Here is a 20,901-nt window from a genome sequence, read left to right as displayed (position 1 = left end):
ACCTACCCACAACCCAAAAAATTTTCATACTACAACTACTGAAATTTTGTTTACACAACAGCCATTTTATATGGAAGGATGAGTTTTATGCACAACTGAATGGAACAGCTATGGGTTTTGCAGGGGCTCCTGCATACGCGAATACGTTTATGGCACAGTATGAAGCAAACAACTTGATGTCATCTGGAGAGTGGAAACACGTGAAAATGTACAGTCGATTCATCGACGACATTTTTTTGATTTGGGACGATACTCCTGCATCCCTAGAACAATGGATTGATCAACTAAACCAAGTAGACAACAGAATTCAATTTACTTACACAATCAGCAAAGACATCATTGATTATCTAGATGTCAGAATCACTAAAACAACCGACGGATTTGAAACATCTCTGTACACCAAGCCAACAGACCGCAACAGTGCACTGGAATACACAAGTTTCCATCCAAAACACCTTATAAGGAACTTACCAGTATCACAATTTATCAGGATCAAACGCATATGCTCAAATGAACAAACATGTTTAACCACACTGGAACAGGCACAAAAATACCAGGATAGAGGATATGTACCTGAAATATTATCTGAACAAATAACCCGGGTAAAACAAATGGATAGATTGGATCTGTTGAGACCACGCAAAAAAACCTCAACAAATAGGATGGTATTTGTCACTAAATACACAACTTTGTCCTCAACGATTAAAAGAATAGTGAACAAAAGATGGGAACTTTTGTCCATGGAACCTGATTTTCATGGAATCTTCAGAGAACCACCTCTACATGCATATACGCGTGGATCAAATTTGAGGGAAAGACTCAAGCGAAAACAACAACCTATAGAATCGACTAACTACAGTGGAACTACCAGATGTTTAAACTGCACAAACTGCAACAATGTAGTTGTTGGTAACACTTGTACACACCCAACGACAGGCAAACTCCTCAACCTCAGGCACTCGAGTAACTGCAACACCATGAATGTAGTGTATGCCATCAAATGTCCATGCGGCAAGATGTACATAGGGAAGACGGAGCGCAAAATTAAAGTACGGATCACGGAACATAAAAGTCGCATCCGCAATGAGAATATGACTTCACCACTTGTGACACACTGGAAAGAAGCACGCCACACCATTTCCCAATTGAGATACTTTTGTTATTGAACAGGTAACAATCCAACATGGCATAGACAACCACCAAAGGTTGTTACAACGTGAATTATTTTGGATTAAACATCTTAAGACTCTGTCCCCAACAGGCCTTAATGACAAATATGATTTGTCTTGCTATCTATGACTCTTATTAAGTGACACTAGCATTTTCCTAGACCATACAAACACACTAATGGCTAATCACAACTTGTATATAGTGATGGTAATGCCCAGGTATGATATGCACCACTATAGACATACTATATTCATACAGTCTAGAGTAGGGGTTTGCTAGAGACAAATATGCGTGATCTAAAATTCCTTGTAGATAGTGATGTGAAAACAACATTTCAACTGTAATGATGAGGAAACATCTCTTAACAAATCTGTATATCCAGCTTGTACTTATTTCATTTTTGATGGATCATGGTTAGTACGTTATTTCTGAATTCCATGCACACACGTGAAGGTAAACGTGAATATATGACATTGAGTACACAAAGCCACTTTGTACAATAATCAGAAATATGTCGGAACATGATTCCTTGTATATAGATTCTAAGTATTTAATAATCTAAGTGCAAAACCGCAATTGTTGTGAATATGATGCATTCAGCATAACAGTCGCATTTAGAGTTTGTATTTAATTTATACGAGTTTCTTACAATATGATTGACATGTTATTTTGGAAATTTACGTGGATATGTGACACTATACATTAACACTCGTCAATCAGTTCACAACACCTATACTGCGTTCCTTAAACACAATCGTGTATCAACAGCCCAGAACCGACAAGCAAATTATTTTGGTAAAATATGTTCGATTCCGGCATTCAAATCATGCGCTTTACATTATGAAAAGGTCATGGATCTTCGTTCAAACAGTCTCCATAACACGCAACAGCAAAGGTTCCACCACACCGTTACTAGTCCAAGATGGCGTGTATAGTAAGGATCACATTGGTAGACCATGATAGCAACAGTCCGTTTTCAGTCATTACACCACTCACACGCGACGCGCACTTTGAGCTTTAATGGAGACCGCTGTCGGGACGCGGTTGAATACATTTCCAGTGAGCAGCGGCTTAACCATTGAGGAACGAGACCTACACAAAACAGGTATTCATTGATCGTGATTTAGATAGCGTGTGTTAGACCTAACATGGATTATCCATACGACAATAACATCGTGACGTTTCTTTAACTTTGTAGACACATCACCACAGTCACGAAGATAAGGTAGGGCAGTTTAACGCATCAAAATACGAATGTGCTATTTCCAGTCCATGATTCAAATAATCATGAAACGTATGCTTGTCATTACAGTTTATCAGGATACAGACTAGCAGGTATGTGGACATCACCGGTATAGGCATGGTAATTTAAAACCATATGCAACACCTAGCTCTTACCGCTATATCTCTTTCATTTACACAGAGCCTTAGATTTACAGGCCACCATATCAACACCTGAATTTCAGTTGATAGCAGGTACGCTATTTACTTAATATAATTGTCTACCCCCATGAGCACACACACTCAACACTGTTCTCACTTACATCCAAATGTTTTTTTTTTTTTTCAAAATTGCCCCTGATGAAGGCACCAGCTTGAGTGCCGAAATGCATTGGGCCTGCTCAATAATGCTTGTATAAAGTGATGTATATTATGACTGTGATGAAATTGTAATGATAAATGCACTTATAAATGTTTATGGACATTGTTATGAATACTGCAAATAACATAAGTCAAGAAACTGCATAGAGCAAGAGAAAAATAAATGCACACACAAGTGTAATCACGAACCAAAAAGATTGTGGTTAAAAATTTTTATTTCCTACGGTGCGGAGCACCAAGTGAACAGTGTATGATTAGGTGAGCTAAAACCCACCATAACCATTCGTTCATAGCTCCCAGGAATGACTATCCTGATTAATCATAGCACCATTGGAGGACTTTAAAGAAATTGATTACTTTCGGAGTGCTCCTCACTACCCCAATTACCCAGAATATTCTAGACCTCTGCCACGGCTTTCTTTAGCAGTTATCCCCAGTATTTCACAGGATGAGTTTATTCGGCTGAGCAGGAAAGTTAAATCTGGCTCTCCGACCGACCCTCTAAAGTCGGTTCAGTTTAGGGAGTCACTTTCTTTTTCTGGCCCCGCTATGCCAGATAGTCAGTTCTTCCTTTTCCAGAGCAATCGTCCCGGTGCCGTGGAAACAGGCATGGATATCCCCCATTCTAAAAAAACATCGCTTGACCCGGCTAAACTTGAAAACTTCCGGCCTATATCTCTCCTCCCTTGGGTGGCTAAGATAGCAGGGTGCACGTTAATAACACACTGACGAATTTATTGAGTACCAACAACATCTTGGATCCATCTCAAAATGGCTTCCGCCCGGGACACAGCATGGGGACAGCTCTCCTGGCCATGACTGAACATCTGCGGACCATCCTCGATTCCGGTCAGACGGCGGTACTGATGTTGCTTGATCTTAGTGCCGCCTTTGATATGGTCTCGCATGGCATTCTGCTACAGCGGCTGGAGGAGGTGGGTGTGGCAAGCCTGGCTTTGGAATAGCTCAGATCATTACTGAACGAAATATCCTTCCGAGTGTCAGCCCCCCCGTTTCTTTCTCAGGCTCATTCCATCGAGCAAGGGGTGCCCCATGGCTCGGCGCTAAGTCCCGCACTATCTAATCTGTATGTCCAGCCTCTTGCAGCGGTCGCCAGGCAGTGGGGCCTCACCATGGTCTCCTATTCTGTCTCAATAGCTGCATGATATCATCAGCTGTGTCATCAGTAGTGCCAATTGAGATGTCCTCAATGATGTCATGCAACATGTCAAGAGTGATGTAACAACGTTGACTCCGGATGTGATGTCAGTGGACAGTGGAGCCATATAAGTCCCCTCCGATCCACATTGTATTTGTATGTGGTGCTTGTACAAGCATTACAACACAGAAGAATGTGACTCTTGCCAGCGGTTGAAGCAGAAGGCACTGCAGTAGCGACGTATGAAGCTCCTGACGGCGCGGTTGCCACTGACTCCCAGTTACTTATGGCATCTCTCATCTTACCGGTCTGCAGTTGCCTGTCCAGAGGTCGTTCCTGTGAGCATCACTCTTCATCCCAGGGTCGACAGCAGCAGTCCCAGTCCCTGACTACCTTTTACAGTAAGCATTGTCGCAGTAGATCTAAGTTGCGGCCTTCTGTGGCTCCTTCGACGAGCAACATGGATTCCGGAGGCTCCTCATGCCTCTTCGCGAGATCTCTAAACAGCAATCGCTTCTGCGCCTCCCCATTTTTCCTGGAGCCAGGGCGCAGCTATTGTCATTATTTCCAGAGGCTAATAGTGGCGAACTGAACAAGTTGATTTTGGACGGACGCCAGACGGAGAGGTTGCTTGTAAGGTGTGGAAGGGACTCCACTGATTGGTTGAGTCATGGCATCTGCTGTAGCATTACGCCGATGGACATGACTTCGGACGTTTGGATTTTCTGAACTGCCCCATCAGTTTTACTTGACATGCCGTTTGGTGGTGTTCCACTGTTTGGTGCCCACGCATATGATGCCTTACATAGGTTTAGGGACAGAACCTTAGCCTCCCCCGTTTCTCTTCTTCTCATTCTTTAGTTAGAATGGGATGTCCCTGTATAAGGCTTCCCTTTTTTGTCTTTGATCCTTCAACGCTGCTGTTATGGGCGTTTTGTGGTGTCAGTCACCAGATGGGGTGTTCCTGCCTTGGCTGACCCCCTTTATCGTTCGGTTCTTCCGGTGTTGGTGCCTAGTTGTCCTTCTTGAGACCCTAAATGGGGTGTTTTCCTCCCCATAGGTGGGGTTTTTGGATTCACCCTACTGTGGGAATCCTCTGTCACAAGGTTTAGTTCCTTCTCTTGTGACATCGGTCACTTGGGCTTAATGCACTATGTTCTTTTCATTGACTGTGGGTCTAGGATCCTGCTAATCCTGCACCGTTATTACACTGAAAATTCTGTTATCTTGTTTACGGTTTTCTTTTGACAGCCTCTTGTTTCGCCCTTGTGAATCTATCATGTGTAATGGTACACAGTTTTTGGTTTGCACTCTTTTGGAGTTTTTTTCCCCTCTGCATCCATCTATGCAGAGACTTATTATTAGATTATTGCAGTATTTCTTTTCTGATCTCAAGGTAATTTCTCCATTCGGTTGATCACTCTTCTCCTGTGGGATACAGGATGTTTCCATCTTTGTAGACTTGGTGTTGCGCACACCTGTATTGCATATGTTACCGCTTCTGGTTGAAGGTTGGAGCTGGCTGGCTTCATGGAGACATTTGTTGCCTACAGCCATACAACCCTGAATGTGCCCGATCTCAGAAGCTCAGCAGGGTCTGTCCCGGTTCGTATTCGAATGGGAGCTCACCTGGACATACCAGGTACTATCCCCCCTTTATTATGGTTCTGTTATCCTCTATGCTTTACTGCAGTTACAAGATCATTGTATAGCCCTGTGATCTGTTCTTCCTTGGAAGACATGCATATGTTTATATCCGTTCTATGTGTATATGTATGTGCCCTTGTTGGCCTTGCGGTCGGATTTTCTTTCCCTCATCTAAATAGTGGGTGATAATTCCCACTGGATATCCCGTTGGGTAGCTTCCAGATGTCTATTTGTTTTCTTCATTTTGACCTTCTAGGTCCCGTGTTTTTGTGCATGCTTGTTGACAAGTGTTCCCTTTCATGTCTATTCCCCTTGGGGAGTACATGCCTATTTGAATACGTCTAGAAGGCAACGTTGTCTTTTCAGCCAAGTATTCTTGGTGGGGCGATCCCCTTTTTTCACTGTTATATCGCCTGGTGCTTGGAGCTGGTTTAAGTTCTGTGTCTCGCTCTGTACACGGAGTACCTATAAGGTCTTTGTCGCCCGTGTCTTATTGGGCTGAGAAATATTCACCTACACATATATATTAGTAGAATGGAGTTTCAGTTTTTACATGTATACATAATTACTTTTATGACCATATCTTATTCACTCTGGCCTACACGCACGCATAGAACTGAGTCATTTTGGTCTGGCATGATTCACTTTTATTTCTGCCAGATCCATTTCTGTTTCATTTTCTTCCCTTATATCCACCTTCCGATGGTCATTTGAAAAAAGAGAGGGAAAAGCGTTTTTTTTTTTTCAAGGAGGTACTACTTGTTCGTTTTGTGTAGGCTCCCTTTCTCTAAAGCCTAGTCAGGGCCGCCATTAACCGCGAGTGGGGTCTGCGAGGGGGGGGTAATATAAAAAAGAAAAAACTTACCGGTCTGCCAGCCGGGTCCCGTGTTTTCTTGGCACCAGTCCTGCTTGGCGCCTTCTCCTGATCCCCTGCCTCTGGCAGGAACAGGAAGCAGGCAGCCTCCCTCACTTTCCCTAAACTAATCACAACGCTGGATGAATGATAGTACATCGCACACGTTTTCAACGCGTGCTTTTACAATGCGGTTCCCACATCGCAAACGCTGCAACATCGCAAGTTTTCCCAACGGATGGCGTTTCAACACCAATGCCGTTTACCCTATTGCGAAACCCATTAGATCGCACACTGATAAATTGGACGCCATTACAACGCCCATGGTGCTCGTAAACTCCCTGGAATGCGGCCACCAGGAAACCGGGTCTTTGTGTGTGGTGGGTTCATACTTTAATAGCGGTACCAGAGTATGGTTAAAAGTAAAAACGGGGGGGGGCGTGTCCAAGATGGCAGACGAGTAGGACGTCCCTGCTCGCCGCTCCTTCCCGTGACCGAGGCCTTCCCTGCACAGCTCTGCCCAGCGTGTCCCCCTCAGCAAATTTTGCCTCGGGGCCACTCCGCGATCCCTACCTCCTCCCGAAACTGCAGGCGGACGGACATCTGGCCCTAGAGCCCAGTGCGGAGTGCGGGAGACGTACCCGGCCGACCCGAGGAGGAGGGCGTAGGAGCAGACTGACCCAACACCGCTCGGGAGGCGCAGAGAGCCTGGTGGTGGCAGAGTGGCCGGACGGAGACGGCCCACCTGTGACACTGGATGGCCTTGGAGGACCTGCTGGCGCGTACCCACTGGTCATAGCGGTGAGGTGCAAGCGATATCGGTGTGGGGCTCGCGTCCTGGGCCTAGCTTGTGACTAAGGGAGACGGCCCAGACAGGTGTGGAGCGCCTGGCGGAGGTGTGAGGAGCCGGGTGAGGCCGTTAACTGAGACCCACGACGCGGAAGGGGTGGAGCGGTGCCCTTCCTAGGAGAACGACTGGCTTCTCACCCAGCCACCTAGTGTGACTGACTGGTGGCATAACAACCGGAGCGGTGGTGCAGCCTGGGGCGCTTTCCTAGAGCAGGGGATTGCTGCACGGCGGGTGTGGACATAGCAGATAGCTGGCTTCTTCTTCCTGAGAGCCCGAATGGGATTTTCAAGCCCCGGATGCTGGACTAGGGGCTTGGCTACATCCGGGCTGCGAGCCTGCACCCACCCAGTCTGTTCTGTGCCTGGCCAACACTGGGAGAGCTCCTCTTCGGTCTTTCCGGGACTGCCACTACTAACTTCGACACAGCTGGCCAATGGTGCGTAAGTGAGAGCACAGTTACTCTCCCCTTGACATTGGATTAGTGCGGTAATGGAGTATCACCCGAGTGCATCTGGAGCTACTTTGTCCCCTGTCGGCTGCCGCACCCAAATGGCGACCTCCAGGAATCGGAAGGAGAGAACTGTCAAGGACCTATTTCTTAAATCTGGCATGGGAGGTGCAGACGCCCTGCCGCGGACCGGGGAAGCAACCGACAAGCAGGCTCCGGCGGAGACCGACGGCCCAGTCACGTGCTCGATCTTGGAGTCACTCTTCGCAGGCCTCACCAAGGAGTTCCATGCTATGAAAAGGGATCTAACGTCTGAGATCTGAGAGATGCGCAGGGATCTGGACTCTGTGGGTGGAAGGGTGGATGACCTCAAGAACCAGACCGCAGCCGGGGAAGAACTGACCCAGCTTCACCAAGAGATGCTACGCCTCTGTGAGCAACACTTAGATCTCCAGACCCACACGAAAGACCTGGAGAACCGCTCATGTCGAAAAAACATCAGGATCCGAGCGGTTCCACAGGGTCTGGAGGCTCCGGACATAGAGGCTTTTGTCGTAGACCTGTTTCGGCATGTTCTGGGAGGTCCTCCCGACTTGGAGATCCGGCTGGATCGCACGCACCGATTGGGCCTTAGGAGGTCGGCGACGGCACCCCCACTAGATATCCTGACATGTGTTCATGACTTTAGGCTTAAGGAACGTATCCCGCGGGAGGCGCGGACGAAACACCCTGTCGAGTTCCGCTCCTGTAAGCCGCTCTTCTATCAAGACCTGGCTGCCTCTACACTCCATAAGAGACGCGATTTCCGGCCTGTTACAGCATTTCTCCGCTCCAAAGACGTTGCCTACTCTTGGGGGCACCCATTTAGGGTCATCTTCAAGTGGGAGGGTAGGCTCTGTCAGGTCTGCACGGTGGAAGAAGCATCTTCTATCCTTCGCATCCCGGGGGCGACCAGTTGTTCTCCCGAGAAACCTGCAAGCCCCCCTCCACGAGAGGGCAGTGGCCGCTGGCGGAAAGTGGAGAGCTAGAGGCCGATACTTCGCCCGGATACCGAGACTATGGCCAAGGAACGATCGGCTGTTCTTCGCTCATTGTCGGAGGACTCTACCCTCACTTCCCCTGACTGATCCATGTGTTCGCTGCCGTCCTGCTGTCCACCTATGCCTTCTTAGTTTGAACTCTGGTGGGGCTAATCTAGCACTTTGGGGTGGGACGGGGTTTGGGGGGGTGACGGGCACCCCTGCTATCCATCCCACGTCTCACCACAGGCGGTTGCCTGGGACTCTTGTGAACTCCACATATGACTGTTCTTTTGGGTTTGTTGGTTTTGGGTAGTTGTTTTATGGGGTTTTTTCTTTGTTCTTTATGGGGTACTCTCCTCCTCCTTTGTTATTACGCCATACTCCTAGCTGGGGCCCTGTATCTGCCAGAGTGCCTCCGCTGAGGGGGATCCACTGCTTTAGACACACATTGCCACCCTTATGGTCTTTGAGGTTCGTATTGTTTCCTTGAATGTGAAAGGCCTTAACAGTCCTAGTAAACGAAGGGCGCTGTTGTCTTATTTGGAGAATACTGACGCCCATCTATGCTTACTTCAAGAGACACACCTCTCGACTGACACCCATCGCCTTCGATCACGGGCGTTCCCGATTCAATTTTTCTCATCAGCTACATCCAAAACTGCAGAGGTGGCCCTCTTGGTTTCCTCCCGTTTCCCGGGCCGGGTGGGGGGGTGTCCCAGGGCAGGGGGAACCGCTATGTTGGATTCGGGGCTCGTGGGACTTACCAGGGGGGGAGAAGGTACTATAGAGACAGAGTCTTTTAATAGTGCTTTTAAAGAGGGTTTTATTTTTATATAGCAGCGTCTCTGCCGACTAGTTATCCGTTCCCGGGCAAATGCTGCAGAGTCAAAGGGCGGCTTTCGCTGTGGCTCCAGTTTGCGTCACAGGATCCACGGGGGCTGTCTTCCTCTCTCTTCGTCTCCAAGCACGCCGTGTGGGCCCAAAACAAAAGAGAAACGGGAGTCGGGCAGCCATCTGCGACCATACAGTTCTTGGGGCCGGGGGTGAGGAAACAACCGGTGAAGGTGCTCAGCCTGTACACGCAGTGAGGGAGTGCTCGTGCAAGGAAGTGTCTTGGTGGGGACTAAATTACATGGGGCTGTACAACTATTCCGTAAGCTGTACGTGCTGAGCCACCCAACCCGCTACCCGGCCCCGTACCTGTTGCAGCCACGCCCCTCCCTTGGGTGTGTGGCGGGGCGACTCGTGGGTCCGTGGGCCTCCTGGCTTCGTCTCAGCTCCTCCGCTCCACGCCTCTCGTCTCGGTTCTCCTTCATTGGCCTCTCCTCTGCTCTCCGCTCTCGATCCACCTCGCTCCTCCAGGGATACTCCGTCCGTCGTTTTCGGGGTCGGTCTCTCTTTTGCTGTTTCCGGCCTGCTGATGGGCGGGGCTTCGTCAGTCCATGCCGAGGATTTAAAGGGACCTCCGTCCAACGTCTCACTCGGCCAACCTGAATCCTGCTCTTCCGTCCAAGTGGGGTCAGGCAGCTATTGGGAACCAAAGGTAGTGGGTGAAAGGGGGGTGGTTTCCCACCAATTGCAGAGTCGCTCAGTGTCCGGGGGAGGGACCCCGTCACGGGGAAAGCAAGCTGAAATAAAGGGGAGGCTCCTGGCCCATGCTTTTACACTAGACTCACACGTTTGTTCTGGCCTCAGTTTACTCCCCTAACACTGGTCAGGAGAGTTTTCTTAACCACTTGGCTGCTAAGGGTGTGCGAGGTGTTCCATTGACTTTCCATTGAAATCAATGGAAAGTCCATGACGAGTTACCCTTGTCATTAGCGCTGAAGTGGTTAAAACGGTTATCCAGGACATTGCAAGGTTGTCAGATCGGACTGTCCTGTTGGGAGGGGACATTAACTTAGTGCTAGATGGGGACATGGACCCCTCTGGTCAGCGCTGGGGTCAAACAGGGTTATTATCCAATGCCGGGAAATGCCTTTTAACTGACATAAGCACCCAATACACGAGCCTATACGTTCTATTCGCACCCTCATAAAACTTATAACCGCATTGACTACATCTTTACTTCCGACGGCCAAAGTAGAGGAGTTAGAACGCATTCACCAGCGCACCGGAGCGCCGAGAGTGTGGCGACAGTTGAAAGCTGCTTGCGTGCAACTTGCTGGGCTGGATATTGACCGGGCGGAGTATGCCACTTTACGCCATAAGCACTCTTTTTACGTTGGGGGCGATCGATGTGGTCGTCTACTGGCCAACCGACTCCGTGCTCAGAGACAAGCACACAAGGTGTCATTGATACAAGATGCTGGGGGGCTGGAGTGTAAGGAGGACGAGACGACTGTCGAAGCCTTTTATCAATTTTATGCCTCATTGTATTCGGCTCATTATTGCCTGACACTGCCCCGTCTCAATATCTTCAGAAGGCGGCCACCTACACACTTTTACCTTCCCAGGCAGAGGAACTAGAAGCCCCCATCCGAGTGGAGGAGGTTATCTCCGCGATTGCCAGTCTTCAGCATGACAAATCTCCTGGCCCCGATGGGTTTTTATAAGAAATTCTGTGGAAAGCTAGCCCCTATCCTCGCGTGGGTTTTTAATTCCATAGGGGCGACTGAGTCTTGTTCCCTCCCTTCTTCTATGTTGGAAGCTTTAATAACTGTAATACCCAAGCCGGGGAAGGATCCACCGTCTTTGTGGCTCATACCGCCCTATATCGCTTCTTAACGTGGACTTAAAGATTTTTACAAGCATCTTGGGGACGCGGCTATCTAAAGCCCCGGGCGGCAATGTTCGGATAATAATATTCTGATATATAAAATGTTATATAATGTTCGGATAATAATGCAATGATGGGATACCAAACCATCCTGGAGTGGGAATGATCTATTCCTCTACTCTACGTTTCATTAAAATTCTTGTTCACTTTTTATTAGTTGTTGCATTCACAATATAGCCTGTTCTTTCACTTTTTTTTCCACTCATTTGTTCTTATTGTTCTGATTAGAGACAGACAGAAGGTACAGGAGTATACATATTATACTACTGATATAGATAACACTAAGAGACCACCAAATGTTGTTGTTATATAAATTGTTAGGTATTTGGGGATTTAAATTTGGTTGGTCTATAAATATTGTTCCCTAGGGCCCTCTGTTCGGTGCACTTGTTATTTTATGAGCCCACAGTCGGCCATAAGTGTGGCCTTTTGTTCATGACTTTTCTGGGGCTGCCTTACCAAGCAGTACAGCGGGCTGCACCATTGAGTAGAGACTGTCGCCGTGCGTTGTTTCGTTTTCAGTGCTGCTCTTTGATCTATTTGTGCCTGAGTTTAGTGTACATAATGCTATCAGTCAATTTTTTCTCTGTGTTGAACTACTAGATGGTCTTCTCCACGCCACCCTGTACTTCAGTACATCCTAATGTAAAATCCTAAAGGTGAGGTACTTGGCAATCCCTAGTTCCTGGATCATGCTAGTCTCAAGGATCGAAAAACGTCATCCAATTGTCATATCCGTTAATAAATGAGTGTTCACTTTCCAATAAATGCGTCATATCCAACTGTCATATTATGACAGGGACAATTAAGTCATATTTGTGAAAAACCATGACGCAATGCCATATATGACGCACATCATATTTGCGAAAAACCACGTCATCCAATGCACGATGTAACAGCATGGTTCATGTTTCACTTCCAATAAATGCGCTCTGCACTCCCAATAAAAAGTCATCCAATAATAAATGCGTTGTGCACTACTTCCAAGAAATGCGCAATGTAACAACATGCGCTGTAAAAATTTCCGCAATGTAAGCATGCACGATGTAACAGCACGCGTTGTAAACATTTCCGCAATGTGAAATGTGCGATGTAATGTACCCACGATGCACTCGCATCGCTGTAATGGGTGTTCACCCACAACGCTGCAATGGCAGCATTGTGATTGGTGGAGACGCTGCCCAGCGAAGGGCTTACGGGGAGGACATTTTCTCCAAGTAGGCTGCATTCAAGCCCGCATGGAGAAAGGGCAGAGTGAGCAAGACTGTTTTGGTCGGCCCCAGAGAGCCGACCAAACGGTCACTGCGCCCTCAGGAGTGTGCACACCACTCCTCCCCTGCTCACAGAGCAGGTCTGCCCGCTCGCAACCAAACCCTTCTGTTCTGCTTTCTCGTACCATTTTATGTTTCTGCTTCTCGTACTGCTAGTGGAGGAGCCACCCTTGCTAACGCCTTAACCTACATAGATTAGGTCAATTAGATCTGGTGGTCCTTCTTTTTGGTTTTATCAGGACAGTTTTCTTTATGTGCTTCTTTTTTGTTCCCAAGTTTTAATGTCCTTGGGTGTTCACGTACTACTTTCTGACTGTTGTCAGGTGTTTTTGTTGGGATTTCATCCTTCTTCCCTTCAGGCTAGGTTTCCCTTGCCTGGGTTATCTGTTCTTCTTTATCGGTCCTTGAACTTTTTTTCCACACCTTGCGATGGAAGAGTTTCTTCATCTTGTTGTCGTTGGAAGAGTCCTCTCACAATTTTTCTTACTGTCTTAGAGATTGAGAATCCCCTAACAGTAGTTTGCTTTTTGGCTCCTCTGCTCCATACGTTCTCTTATCTAGAGATAGATGCCATCTTCTGTTTTGCCGGGTCTGGTGGCTCTGTAGTTGAATGTGTGCATTATTAGGGCCTTGTGTTCATACGTTCAGATTCTGGCAGGTATATTCAGCCTTTCATCCAATTAAATCCAGTTGGATCCATGCTATAGGTACCGTTGAGTAACATGGACATCTGTATATAGGCGCCTAAATGCCTACGGGGGTCATGCGCTTTACACAATATACATATTTTATTGTTTTATGATTTCATTTATTTGCTTTTTGTGTGTAGTTTTTGCCATGCTTTTCATAAGAGCCAGCTCTCTTTTTTATCTAATCCCAAGTGGGACTGGCCGGTCTTTCCTCACGGCCAGCTGGTTCTCTTGGGGACTGTTGTAGGCTAGGTACGCAGATATCTAATTCACAAGGTAATGAATCTGTGGCTACATGTTTCTATCCGATGAAGAAGTTACTTACCTTCAGTAATGATGTATCTGGTAGAGACATTGTCTAGCTGCAGATTCGTTAACGTCTGCCCATCCTCCCCACTGTCAAACGACCTATGAGGTCTGCTCTTGGTGTTACCATTCCACTAATTTCCATTGCTGAGTGACCTGTATTGTGGGAGTGGCCCGCCCTTTAAACACCAATTATTACGCTCAACTGATCTCTACCTTTTGTTATGGTGGAACTCACCAGACCTGCTGGTCTTCTCATGGGTCTTATATTCGGTTGCAATAGCATCCATCTCCCCTCTGTACATATTCTGTTGAGTGGGAGATGTTTTCCTTGCAAGCTGTATTATGCATCACTGCGCTGTGTTGACATGGCTTGTGCTTCATTGATTGCTTGGTCTTTTTCTCCAAGTCAATATCTGCTATTAACATACCTTTCTTCCTATTTCTCTTGTTGTTGTAAAGATGTTTCATCTTTTTGGCACGCTGTTTCCACAGCTAGTTTCTTTGGTGTCTCTGCATTCTGGCGCTGAAAGTTTCACAGAAGAAACTGGCGTAAGCGTGTCGGAGGAGACATATGGTTTCACGAACGTCACATCCAGATTCAACATTGTTGCGGAGCCATGCGGCGCCGTTTTCAGTGCACAGAGGTACTGCTGGGAAAAGTGTCCATATCCAGCCTGACACCAAGTTCAGGAATCTACGGCTAGACTATGTCTCTACCAGATACATTGTTACCGAAGGTAGGTAACTTGTTCTTCAAGCTGTGTGTTGATCTGTGCAGGCTTGAGCCATTGTAGAATGCCATCATTTTAGGTTGAGGAATTGGCTATTGTCAGCCAGTGTGGGAAGGAAACTCTGCTAGGTCTTTGCTGAAAGTAGGTGCGATAGGATTGTAGAGTAAGAGGAGGAGAAAGGCTGACTTACAACCGAGGTCTCCTTTAGAAACTATTGAAAAAGAAGTCCATATGAAACTTCATTGAAAACCACAGGTTATCAAAACAAATTGATGGAACCAAGATTTTCTTTGTCATGCATATTTAAATGTGATTCTCTCTCCATCAGGAAGGGACATCGGCAATGGAGAATCTAAATGAGATGCAGTGCATGTGGTTTGAGACCGAGTGTGCTTCAGCCTACCAACGGATGGGGAAATATGGAGAAGCCTTAAAGAAATGTCACGAGATTGAAAGGGTAGGTAACCACAAGCCTCATTCATTCAGCATAATTTAAAAAGTTGTTTATAATGCTCCCAGGTTGCCTGCTCCTACATTTTTCTATTTGGCCATTAGTCTTTCAAATTGTGTCAATTATCGTTCGTACTTTACAAATCCTTAATGAAATACACAGGTAAATACACCAAGGCAGAACTGCAGTGCAGCAAGGTTTCACCAGTTTCCATTTATTTGAGTAAAGCCTTCCAACTGGATCATCTTAAATAATATTTATTTATTAAGGGGTTTTATATAGCGCTGACCAGATCCGAGGGTATCGGAGCCCACTACAACAGTTATAATGCAGGAATCACACAGTAAGGCCTAAGTATATATATTGATTTGGAAGTCCCAGTGCACCAGTAAGGTATTGGAGTCCTGAGAAACCTCGATGCAGGCACTTTGTCATGGGCTGATCCTCTTTCAAGGAGGGGGGACAAGGAGGGTAGTCGGGGAGCTGGGGGGAGGGAGGTCGTAATAACAAAGTGTCAGAGTGCTGCAGGGTGCTGGCGGCTAGCGGGTTGAGAAGGCACAGTTGAGGAAAAAGTATTTTAGGAGTTTTTGGAATTTTACAAAGGAAGGGAGAGTCCTGTCTTCTTTCGACACTCCGTCCATCATCCCCTTTTGTTTCGCTTTGTTCGCCTTAAGTGTGGCAGGGTATGCTCAGACGCGAGTCCCTTGCTCACTTGGCCACTGGATTCAAGATAGCCTGGCTGATGAGGATTATGAATCCGAAACCGGTCCCAGGATGCTTGTTTCCGGTCCATGGAAGACATGGCTTGGCAGTTCGGGCTGTACGGTTCCCATGAGGCACAGGGTCAGACTGATTTGCATATAGCCATGTCTGAAATGGGGTGGCTGAGTGGGCTAAAGAATGGTGGTGGCTTAAACCCAGATCAGTTGACTGGGGGTGAGTATTTGAATTGCTCAAACGCTCCGTCCATCATCCCCTTTTGTTTCGCTTTGTTCGCCCTAAGTGTTGCAGGGTATGCTCAGACGTGAGTCCCTTGCTCACTTGGCCACTGGATTCAAGATAGCCTGGCTGATGAGGATTATGAATCCGAAAGCGGTCCCAGGATGCTTGTTTCCGGTCCATGGAAGACATGGCTTGGCAGTTCGGGCTGTACTGTTCCCATGAGGCACAGGGTCAGACTGATTTGCATATAGCCATGTCTGAAATGGGGTGGCTGAGTGGGCTAAAGAATGGTGGTGGATTAAACCCAGATCAGTTGACTGGGGGTGAGTGTTTGATTGGCTCAAACGCTCCATCCATCATCCCCTTTTGTTTCGCTTTGTTCACATAGTCTACTGCAGGCAAAACTGCTGTTGGTAGTGTTCATCCATTATTTATGTAAAACATTGTATTAGCATTTTTACAATAATGCAACAAAAGCTGAAGGTTTCAGAACTGTATATGGATCTCCTTGCTTACAGAAATGAACTGTATTCCCTGATGACCTCCCAGCCACACAAATTGATGTAATGTGTAAAGTACTCAAATAATAACCTTCTTTGAAAGGGTGTTTCCAGGAAGCTGGACTAGAAAGTCCTGGACCTCGCAGAATAATTTTATATTAATCTAAGTACCCTCCAAGGATTATGGTAAACAAAAGGAGAGTTCCATCACCTTCCTGGAACTCAAAGCAGTTCATCTATTATTGAATGCTTTTGTGCCTTCCGTGACCACAAATTAGATTCTTGTGCATATGGACACCACCACCACCACAGTGCACTACCTGAACAAACAAGGTAGAAATAGGTTTGAGGCATGTGGGCTGCTAAATTCATATCTTAGCATTAGATCGCCGCCTAGTGTTGGGTCCGGATGATCGCACATTGTTGTCCTGGAAGAGTCTTTGAAGTATCCTGAGATAGGTGGCTCCTCCCCTGGACTACAGTGCGCATGGGCATCGGCTCCATCCCCAGATTGTTTTTTTCCGCCATTGGGTTCGGATGCGGTCTCGACGTCTCTCTGTCGGAACCGAGAAAAACTAACCTTAAACGGCCAAAAGGCCTTGTATTCTTTGCGTCGGTATTGTTTGCGTGCGGTCTCGAGTTCTTCCGTCTCTTGGAGTCGGAATCAGCGGAGTGCTTACACTCTTCGGACATCGGGGCCTTCTCATCGCGACACGACTGCAACTTTACAGCATGGAGCGGAGTCCGTTTCAGCTCTGTCCGCTCTGTGGGTCCAAATACCCACATATAGATCTGCACCCGGTCTGTAACAAATGCCTTTCGCCGGACCATGACGACGGCAACTGCAGGGCCTGCGCAAGGTTCAGGTCCAAGAAAACACTCAAGATTCGGCGCGCGGTGCGCCTTGAAGCCAGACAAGCGGCCCCGGATCCAGAAAACATCTTCGGCGACCAAGAAGACGAGGACCAGAGCCATCATCTTCAAATCTCCCCGCCCGAGACGGAGGTCGAGGCAGATCCGGAACACGACGACGGAGTCGGGGGTCAAGGCCTTGAATGCGTCGACGAGGTAGGGGACGTCGAAGAGATTTATGGGGCCGCGGAAGATAGCTCAGGGGACGAGCTATGCCCCGAAGGTTACGAAGATCATGATCGGGTCACGGGATCGCCTATTGGCCTTACCCAAGACCCCGTACCGCAAGCCACGGCCCCGCCTTCAGGCCCGGCCACGGACATACTTGCTGCGCAGCCCGTATCGAAACCGAAACCTACGGTGTCGACTACACCTAAAATGGCCGACCCTAAAACGAAACCGAAACTTATGGACTCGAGCGTCCCTAAGATGGCGGCCGTACCACCAAAAGCTATTAAACCCGCTGCTTCATCGACTCCGTCGGCCTCCGGTCCACAGAAGTCGAAGAAATCTGTCGATTCCACAGTGTCGAAATCGGCGCCAGAGGAGGGTTCCTCTAAAAAGGGTGGTCGGCACGGGTCAACCGCTGCGACCCCGTCAAAGCACGCCAAAGCCAGCGACTCGGCTCCGGTTCCGACTGGGACTTCGTTAGTCGGACACGTGGTGGAGACGGAAGCGACACAAGCACACGGACCGAAGGCTGGCACATCTGCGCATCGGTCCAAGGACTCTGGGTCGGCGGCTGCGGCATCATCGTCCAAGCCTCAGAAGGGCCAACAAGACGTCGGATCCGAGGGCAAGGTCAAGCCCACCTCGTCGGCGCCAAAGGCCACTGTAAGTGAAGCGTCCCCCATCGCCTCTTCACTACAGAGAATCAGGGAGAAGGCCTCTGCTACGTCGGCTCCGATGCCATCGCCACAGAAGCCGATAGACATTCCGGTGAAGCCTGCGGGTAAACTTCTCTTCCTTCTGCCGCCAAAAGAGGCGCCGAAGGCCTTTTCGACGAAATCGACGCCAAAGAAGTCGGATTCTTCAACGGCAGGGGCACTTTCCAGTCGGATACTCGACTCAGAAGAGGATTCTGAGCGTTTTATCGATGCTGACACAGGCAAATTGACCCTTTACAAGAGGAGGATCACTTCACAGCCAGTGGACTCCTATGTCATCCCCCTAAAGAAGAAAAGGTATCCTCAGGACGCTTCAGGCCTCATGGAACCTCTCCAGCCTCCTTCAAGAAGGAGCCCTACTCCTTCCCCAGAACACTCTGAGGCTGAGGGATATGATGAGGATGACCAATACACTTTCCCCATCAATGAACCGGATGCACAGCCAGATTCATATGATGACGTTGGTGACCAAGGCACCCAAAATGTGGGGCAAGACCCACAGCTTTTCAGTGCACGTGCATCCCCAACGGAAGATTCTGCAGGTTTTCATGCACTCATTGAGAGGGCAGCTGCTAATCATGATGTGGACATGCATGCTGACCCAGTAGAAGAAGACTTTCTATTTGACACTTTTTCAGTCTCTGAAAGGACAGTAAAGACACTGCCTATGCTCAAAGGGGTCCTCAAGCATGCTACGGACATCTTTAAAGAACCTACCAGGGCGAGAGTGGTCAATCCACGTATTGAAAAAAAGTACAGACCAGCACCTGCAGACCCTGCATACATTCGGGGACAGTTGCCGCTGGACTCCCTGGTGGTCGCAAATGCCCGCAAAAGGGCCAACTCTCAAACAACGGGTGAAGCTCCTCCCCCGGATAAGGAGTCAAAAGTGCTAGAGGCTGGAGGCAAAAGAGTAGCTGCACAGGCTGCCAACTTTTGGCGTATTGCAAATACACAGGCACTCTTGGCACGTTATGATAGGGCGCATTACGACACCCTAGAGCAAGTTTTACAACACCTGCCTCCGCTGTTCCAAGAGGGTACCAAACTGCTTATAGAGGAGGGCAAACTAATCTCCAATGCAGCCATAAAGTGTGCACTTGATGCAGCAGACACAGCAGCTAGGGCCATTAACACTAGCGTCATGCTGAGACGGCAGGCGTGGCTCCGCATATCGGGGTTTAAACCTGACATACAAACAACCATACTTAATCAGCCAGTCAATCCTGATAGACTGTTTGGTCCAGATGTTGACACCACCCTTGAAAAGATTAAAAAAGACACCGAAACTGCTAAGTCTATGGGGGCCCTACAATCACAACAGTTTCGTGGCACTAATTTTCGTCGCTCAGGTGCACGTGGAGTCACCAGAGGACAGATGGGTCAACAATCACAATTCTCTAGAGGTGGAGCACAATCCTCGTACCCCAAACAGAACAAGGGGGGTTACCGAGGAAACAGCACCAGAGGACGCGGCAGAGGGAACAATAACTCCCGCTCCTCTGCCCCAAGCAAACAGTGACTCTGTCACTGCCCCCCGACCACTTAACACCTGTCGGGGGGAGACTGCAGCAGTTCCTGCCCGTCTGGAGAAACATCACCACACAGGTGGGTGCGACAACTTGTACAGTACGGTTATTGTCTAGAGTTACGATCCACTCCACCCAACATTCCACCAAGGCAACGGCCTATGTCCGCAGAGCACTTGCACTTATTGCAGCAGGAAGTAGTGGTGATGCTGCAAAAAGGCGCAATCGAGCTCGTGCCGGTGGAGGAGGAAGGCACAGGGGTATATTCCCTGTACTTCCTTATTCCAAAGAAGGACGGATCTCTCAGACCCATTCTAGATCTACGTCCCCTCAACCTGTATATACTGTCAGAACATTTCCATATGCTCACACTGCAACAGATTCTTCCCTTGTTAAACCAGGGGGACTTCTTAGCAACCTTAGACCTCAAGGATGCTTATTTCCACATACCACTACACCCGTCCCACAGAAAATACCTCAGGTTCACTATCCAAGGCAAACATTATCAGTTCAAGGTCCTACCCTTCGGAGTCACCACAGCCCCAAGAGTGTTTACCAAGTGTCTGGCGACGGTAGCGGCGCACCTCAGGAGGCAGAGCAACCATGTCTACCCCTACCTGGACGACTGGCTCGTTCAAGCCAAGTCGGAACAACAGTGCGCCGCGGACACGTCGACTACCATTCACCTCCTTCACGATCTGGGTTTCTCGTTGAACTACCCAAAGTCGCATCTTCAGCCGGCACATGTCCGGCAGTTTCTAGGTGCGACGATCAATACCCTGACGGCCATGGCTCAACCAAACCAAGTCAGGATAGACAGCATGCAGTCTCTAATCCAGAAGTTCAGACCACAACACTCACTTCCAGCAAGAGTGTTCATGCAGTTGATAGGCATGATGGCCTCCTGCATCTTCATAGTCCCTCACGCACGGCTACATATGCGCCCGCTCCAGGAGTGCTTAGCAAATCAGTGGACACAGGCTCAAGGACAATTAACAGACCTAGTGTTGGTTACCAGTCGGGCATACGACTCTCTGCATTGGTGGACTCCACACAACCTTTGCAAGGGCCGACTGTTCCAGGAGCCAGTGCCACAGATTACCCTGACAACGGACGCATCTCTCCGGGGATGGGGAGCTCATCTGCTCAA

The 20,901-nt window shown here is 48.2% G+C and overlaps 1 protein-coding gene across 1 annotated transcript in view; it reads left to right on the top strand.

The window, feature by feature from the left end:
• NAA16 (N-alpha-acetyltransferase 16, NatA auxiliary subunit) overlaps positions 1 to 20,901 on the top strand; it is a 587,644-nt gene that overhangs the window by 397,431 nt on the left and 169,312 nt on the right. Inside the window, exon 13 of the mRNA XM_078657379.1 lies at positions 14,859 to 14,987. Within this exon, the coding sequence (XP_078513505.1) occupies positions 14,859 to 14,987 (129 nt within the window). The remainder of the gene's footprint in view (positions 1 to 14,858; positions 14,988 to 20,901) is intronic.

Source organism: Lissotriton helveticus, chromosome 8 (genome assembly GCF_964261635.1).
Source record: "Lissotriton helveticus chromosome 8, aLisHel1.1, whole genome shotgun sequence".
NCBI lineage: Eukaryota > Metazoa > Chordata > Amphibia > Caudata > Salamandridae > Lissotriton > Lissotriton helveticus.
This window is presented reverse-complemented; position numbering and strand designations above follow the sequence as displayed.